This window comes from Nematolebias whitei, chromosome 14 (assembly GCF_014905685.2).
Source record: "Nematolebias whitei isolate Nwh7 chromosome 14, NemWhi1, whole genome shotgun sequence".
NCBI classification, from domain to species: domain Eukaryota; kingdom Metazoa; phylum Chordata; class Actinopteri; order Cyprinodontiformes; family Rivulidae; genus Nematolebias; species Nematolebias whitei.
This window is the reverse complement of record NC_056511.1, coordinates 2,076,057-2,083,469: the sequence shown is the minus strand read 5'-3', so window position 1 is coordinate 2,083,469 and position 7,413 is coordinate 2,076,057. Positions and strand designations below refer to the sequence as shown.

General features: G+C 42.3%; 2 protein-coding genes across 2 annotated transcripts in view; both read left to right on the top strand.

Moving 5' to 3' along the window:
- Positions 1-2,794, top strand: part of LOC119420765 (olfactory receptor 2K2-like) — a 17,680-nt gene extending 14,886 nt beyond the window's left edge. Inside the window, exons 3-4 of the mRNA XM_037688191.1 lie at positions 1,431-1,657; positions 2,439-2,794. Coding sequence (XP_037544119.1) covers positions 1,431-1,657; positions 2,439-2,794 — 583 coding nt within the window. The remainder of the gene's footprint in view (positions 1-1,430; positions 1,658-2,438) is intronic.
- A 1,275-nt stretch (positions 2,795-4,069) lies between these two features.
- LOC119420764 (olfactory receptor 2K2-like) overlaps positions 4,070-7,413 on the top strand; it is a 6,607-nt gene continuing 3,263 nt past the window's right edge. Inside the window, exons 1-2 of the mRNA XM_037688190.1 lie at positions 4,070-4,093; positions 4,186-4,392. Of these exons, the coding sequence (XP_037544118.1) occupies positions 4,070-4,093; positions 4,186-4,392 (231 nt within the window). The remainder of the gene's footprint in view (positions 4,094-4,185; positions 4,393-7,413) is intronic.

The following is a 7,413-nucleotide window of genomic DNA, read 5'->3' as shown; positions in this document are numbered from 1 at the left end:
ATGGATGGATGGATGGATGGATGGATGGATGGATGGATGGATGGATGGATGGATAGATAACATTATGACAAAACTAACCAGAGAGTTTTTTTATTAATTGGTGAGCAGTGTTTTAAAGTCTGTACAAACCAGGAGTTTATTTCATCTTTTGAGACGTTCAAAATAAAAACACTTGTTCTCTGAAAGATGAAACAATCATTTAAAGTTTGAGAAGATGGAAAATTATCACATCGGCAAATATTTTCATGGGTTTTTCTGCTTTAAACATATTTTAGAGACTGAAATGTTGTTTAGCCATAAACTAACTACCCAGCCACCCAATTAGTCACAATATTTTAAAACTATTTAATATTTAGTGTCCAAAAGAACAAAATCTGAATGTTTCAAAACTAAAACAACAAAAATGTTTCTTCAGCTTCTTATTCTTCTCGTACACAAAGCTTTCTCAATTTATTCATGGAGATGTTCTGGTGTTGCACCTAAATTCACATGGAGATCCATTCCAAGGCCCTTCATTCAGAGGGTCTTCATTCAGAGGGTCTTCGTTCAGAGGTTCTTCATTCAGAGGGTCTTCATTCAGAGGTTCTTTGTTCAGAGGGTCTTCATTCAGAGGTTCTTCGTTCAGAGGGTCTTGCTCATTTGTAACTTTTAGAAAGCTCCAGACAGTTTGCAGCATGAAACTAGCACCTTCTCTCTAATTTACATCTTCCTGCAAGAAACAAAACTTCAGTCTGTTGAACCTGATGACCCTCATGAGGAAGAGGAGGGAGAACTATCTGCAGGAGACTTTATCCATCCATCCATCCATCCATCCGTCCGTCCGTCCATCCATCCAACCATCCATCCATCCATTATCTTTACCCGCTTCTTCCTGTTTTGGTCACAGTGGTCATTGGTGCCCATGTCCATCAATCACTGTGCGAGAGGCGGGGGACACCCTGGACAGGTCTCCAGTCCATTACAGGGACATGGAGACAAACGAGACAAACATTCTCTCACTTACCTAGAGACAGTTTAGAGTTACGTCAGTCTAACATGCATGTTTTTGGTCTGTGGGAGGAAACTGTAGTGTCCGGAGAAAATCCATGCATGCACAGAGAGAACATGCAAACTCCACCCAGAAATGTCACAGGATGGGATTTGAGCCAGTGACCTTCTGCTGATAGGCAACAGCTCTACTAACTGATCCACCGTGTCGCCCTGTCTGAGAGTGTAGCTGCATAAAAAACGTCTTGTGCAGTTTAAAACTTAGAAGACCACATTCTCCAGTTTAATATAAGTATCGCTGGATTGGAAGAGAAATGTCTTCATCAAGCAGAAGTTAAAAACTGAGGTTTTTAGGATTTGCCCTCTCCTGCATCACTGATAATCTACAAAAAGAACAAACATTAATTTGGCTGTAAAGTTGAGGCTTTGTTGTCTCTCTGCAGGTATGTTGCAGTGTGTGAACCTCTCAGGTATCACTCCATCATGACTTCGGCTCGGTTCCACTCGTGCTGCGCTCTGGCCTGGACCGTGGCCCTGGTGTTCATTGCTCTGCTCTTTTCCTTCCACATGAACGTCCCGCTGTGCGGCCAAACCATCCAACATGTCTACTGCAGCAACCGAGCCATCCTAGACCTGTCCTGCATTCCCACCCCCATAAGCAACATCTACGGTTGGTAAATTATTGACAACGAGGCTTTATTTTGTCTTTCACAAACAAAGAGCTGCAACTTGCAGGACGTTCTAACAACAGGAACTCTTTAAGGACTCATCTGCAGCTTCTAAATGAAAAGTTTCATATGTGGGATCAATCAAAGTGGTTGGGTTATTTCTAGTTTAAAAATGGTGTGGTAGACCTCAGTCATTCTGGACTTTAAGTTTTTGTAAGGACACCTTTCTTTTCGTGTTTGTTTTTAAAGTGAGTAAAACAATTAAGGCGCCACTTCATTGGCCCATCACATCTACTGCTGCTCAGGTTACCAAGAGTCAGACAAGAACTGAAGCCAAGAGTGGCTCTCTTAGTGAAACATGAGATTTCTACACATCAGGTTCATCTGGTTTTCCTGTAAGGGTCCACAGACCACTTGCAACCTGTTCAGGTGTCCCCGCCTCTCGCACCGTGATGACTGGGCATGGGCACCAGTGACCCCCTCGACATGAAAATAAAGAAGCGGGTAAAGACAATGGATGGATGATGGATGGATGATGGATGGATGGGTCCACAGACCAGGTTGTAACCCCAAGTGGCAGCTTAGTTATAAAATGTTCATCAAGTTTATCAGTATCGACTGACAGATTAAGGAATAGTCGACTATTTTCTCTGCTGTAAAAGTTATGGTTCTTTTTCTGACCACAAAAATAACGACTTTGAAAGATGTGATCCTCAACTGCGACGACCGGTGACGCACCAGACACGATGTTTAACTTGTCCCTGCCTCTTTTCTGCTCTGTAGGTCTGGTTATGACCTGGTCTTGGAGTTCTGGGACCTTCATCCTCATTGCTTTCTCCTACATCAGAATCCTGAGTGTTTCTCTGAAACAAGGCCGAGCTGACAGCAGCGTCCGCAGCAAGGCCTTTCAGACCTGTGCGCCTCACATTCTTGTGTACGTGCTCTATCAGATAGCTTCGTTGATCGTCACCGTGGGTTCCAGGTTCCCCTCTCTTTCACCAAATATTAAGAAGTTCTTCAGCATTTTAATTTTCATCATGTCACCACTTATTAACCCCATCATCTACGGCCTGGTCAGTAAGGACTTACAATCCAGTGTCGTTAAGTGTTTCTCTGTACGAGTCAGAAACAAAATCTGACCCCAAAACATTGAGCATGAGTTTCTTGATATTAATAACAATGGTGGTGTTACATCAATACGGTTACATTTGCTGTACAATGATTAACATAAAGCTAGGAGAGGACGTCATTCTGTGTCGAGTAGGGAATGTAGTTTTAAGTTGTATGCCTACAAATCCCAGCAGCCACTCACCCATCATTTTAGAACACAAGATCTCGAGATCTTATTGGCTTAGAGATGGTTACAATTTATTGTAACAGCTTTTCATTGGCTGTGATAATGAGACATAATATTAATAATAATGAATTTAATTTGTAACGCACTTTTCATTAACAAAAATCTCAAAGTCTGCGACATCTGCGGTGGTGTGGCCAAGCTCTGAAGAAAATGTGTGTTTCGACGGATGCTCAGGGCCATTACTCGTGACCACATGGAGAGGCGGTAATGGCCCAGGGCTTGTGATTTATGTACCTTACATGTGGGTAAAATAAACATTCTGAAATGCTTGATCACTTCTCCTGAGTCTGCTTCAGACATTGAACATATCTAACAAGCCCAAAGTTATTTCCAAAATTCCTCTACGATGTGGCATCAGCAACAGGACGTTCAGCCTGTGATTTTCTGCTGACGTCTCTTGTGTGTGCGGTCATCCATGGCATCATCAGGCTCCAGGGTGAACAGCCTACGACCCTGAAGCAATCACCCATGTGAAGTGGAGAATGTGATGTCACTCACAGCAAGCTGTGTAAATATGACTGCTACATGTCATTGTCAGTGTATTGATTGTAAATGGTAAATGGACTGTACCTATACAGCTCCTTTCTGTCTTATCAAGTTGCTCAAAGCTCTTTACAACAATCCGTGCCTCATTTACTCGTTCATACAACAATCTACTACTCTACAAAGATAATATGAATCTGTAGAGACTAATCAGAGCTTTAGATCACATTCATGCACCGATGGAACGCACATCAGAGACAATGAGGGGTTCAGTGTCTTGCCCAGGGACACTTCAGCATGTGACTGTTGCTGGAGTTGAACCCCCAGCTCTCCCATTGGAGGACGACTGCTCTAACTCAACCCAACTCTGTCCAAATTTCAACCTCCCAGCTATTTATTAGAGGTGAAGTTGAACCATTTGAAGATAAATATTTATAATTTCATCCACGTTGAACGACAGCATGATGCTACCACCACCATGCTTGTTAGTAGGTGCTGCGCTCTTGGATCAACAGCCTTCACAATGACTCCTCCAAACCAACTTATTGGCTGCTATGTACAGTAAGCCCCCATAATGTGTGTCTACAGAACCATTGAGGTATGAATGTACACAACCACCACAGACATTTCAATATATATTATAGATGAATCTCTAAGCTCATCAAGCACAGCTCTAACATCATCCTCAAGTATGCTGATGACACCACCATCCTGGGCCTCATCAACAACAATGATGAGAGTGCCTACAGAGACGAGGTGAAATCACTGACCAGCTGGTGCCAGAAAAATAACCTCTCTCTAAAGGTCAGCAAAGCAAAGGAGATGATAGTGGACTTCAGGAAACAGCATAGAGGCCAGCACTCCATCATCTACATAAACAACTCTGAGGTGGAGCAAGTCAGCAGCTTCAAGTTCCTCGGCGTTCAGATTACTGAGGATCTGTCCTGGACTTTACAAACAGACACTGTGATCAAGAAAGCCCAACAAAGACTCTACTTCCTAAGAAGACTAAAGAAGTTTGGTACGAACACCAGCATCCTCACCAACATTTATAGGTGCACCATTGAGAGCCTGCTGACAGGCTGCATCACAGGGTGGTACACGAACTGCACCAGTCAGAAAGCTCTACAGAGGGTGGTGCAAACAGCAGAGGACATCACTGGTAGCAGTCTCCACACCATCCAGGACAGCTACCACAGCTGATGTCTGCGTAAAGCACGCAGCATCATTAAGGACCACACCCACCCAGCACAAGGACTCTTCCATCTACTACTCTCTGGCAGACGATACAAGAATCTGTCATTGTGTACAAAAAGACTAATGGACAGTTATTATCCACAAGCTGTCAGATTACTGAACTACTGATAAATAACACTGAACAACTGTCAATAACATCAAGACACATCTGTGACACCTAATAGATTTATTGATTATTGCTGCTGCATTATGTGGCTGTATCATGTATGGTACAGTATCTATGTATCTACCTTACCATCATAATTCAATCTCACTGTCACTCACTGTCTGTGCAATAACCTGTCACACAACCTGTGTAGTATATGTTAATTATGTGATATACGTACAGTGCCTTGTGAAATTAGTGGGCCCCTGTCACAACTCCTCACAGTTGGAACCCATTTGCAGGGAGGCGAGCGAGGCAGGAGTTTAAATAAAAATAATTTATTTAAACAACAAAACAAAAGGCTGTCGGTGCAGCAAAACTTACTTTGGCAAAACAGGATCAAAAACAAGGCTGAACAGGACATCAGAGTACACAGGCAGAGCAGATCATCAGGTGGACAAAAACAGACAGGACAGAGGAGGACTGAGATGTCTGTGAATACAGAGCAATGACCGGACAAGGAGTGGAGGAGAGAAAGGCTTTTTATAAGACAGAGGGAGAGTGAGTAATGAGAGCACCTGGGCAGGTGGCTGATGAGGGACAGGTGTGAATGATAAAGACTGAGGAGTGGAGAGGCAGCCTGAGGAGTGAGTGGAAAACAGGACCAGATACACAGGAACAGAAACCACAGAAAGAGCAGAACTACAAGAGCACAAAAAGCAGAGTGGGGAACACAAACACAAACAGAAACAGAAACAGGAAATGATACAATCCTTACAGGCCCCCTTGAACTTTTCAACCTTTTGCCACATTTCAGGCTTCAAACATAAAGATATAACATTTTAATTTTTTGTGAAGAATCAACAACAAGTGGGACACAATCATGAAGTGGAATGAAATTTATTGGATGTGTCAAACTTTTTTAACAAATAAAAAACTGAAAAGTGGGGCGTGCAATATTATTGGCCCCCTTTACTTTCAGAGCAGCAAACTCACTCCAGAAGTTCAGTGAGGATCTATGAATGATCCAATGTTGTCCCAAATGACTGATGATGATCAATAGAATCCACCTGTGTGTAATCAAGTCTCTGTATTAATGCACCTGCTCTGTGATAGTCTCAGGGTTCTGTTCAAAGCTCAGAGAGCATCATGACACAAGCACCTGGGAGACACCAAACATGTGGAAGAAGGTGCTCTGGTCACATGAAACCAAAATCCAACTGTGTGGACACAATGCAAAACGATATGTTTGGAGTAAAAGCAACACAGCTCATCACCCTGAACACACCATCCCCACTGTCAAACATGGTGGTGGCAGCATCATGGTTTGGGCCTGCTTTTCATCAGCAGGGACAGGGAAGATGGTCAGAATTGATGGAAAGATGGATGGGGCCAAATACAGGACCATTCTGGAAGAAAACCTGTTTGAGTCTGCAAGAGACCTGAGACTGGGACGGAGATTTATCTTCCAACAAGACAATGATCCAAAACATAAAGACACATCTACAATGGAATGGTTCACAAATAAACGTATCCAGGTGTTGGAATGGCCAAGTCAAAGTCCAGACCTGAATCCAATCGAGAATCTGTGGAAAGAGCTGAAGACTGGTGTTCACAAACGCTCTCCATCCAACCTCACTGAGCTCCAGCTGTTCTGCAGGAAGAATGGGCAGAACTTCAGTGTCTCCATGTTCAAACCTGATGGAGACAAACCCCAAGAGACTTGCAGCTGGAACTGCAGCAAGAGGCGGAGCTACAAAGTATTAACGCAAGGGGGCCCAATAATACTGCATGCCCCACTTTTCAGTTTTTATTTGTTAAAAAAGTTTGACACATCCAATAAATTTCATTCCACTTCATGATTGTGTCCCACTTGTTGTTGATTCTTCACAAAATATTAAAATGTTATATTTTTATGTTTGAAGCCTGAAATGTGGCAAAAGGTTGAAAAGTTCAAGGGAGACGAATACTTTCACAAGCCACTATACATATATATATATATATATATACAATCTCCTAGAAACAATCTAAACTTGTTTTAACTGGCCATGAGGCAGAGCTCTGAAATATAAATGAACTTCAGACAATTGTTGTTAAAAAAAAAAAAAAAATTGGGAAAATCAGTTTCTCATGCAAGTATTGTCTGATTTCCGATTTCCCAAAATAAGAAAATTGGGGGCAATTTATCGGTGCACCCCTAATATTTATATGCAGGAATTCAAGGGTTTTTATTGTCATTTGCATCACATGTGGTACACGAGGTGGAAAGAATATGTGTACTCAGGGTTCCATTTACATCCAACGAAAGTATAAAATGTAAAAGACAAACAGTAATAACATCTAAGATATGAACTAAGAAAAACATCAACTAAATATACACTAAGCACTAGAAGTACAAAAACAATAGGCCAAACAGCAGCACGAACATGAGTCTGTGTGAGCAACATGAAACAGATCAGCAGCAGCATGAAACAGATCAGCAGCAACAGGAAACAGATCAGCAGCAACAGAAACAGATCAGCAGCAACAGAAACAGATCAGCAGTAAACAGATCAGCAGCAACAGGAAACAGATCA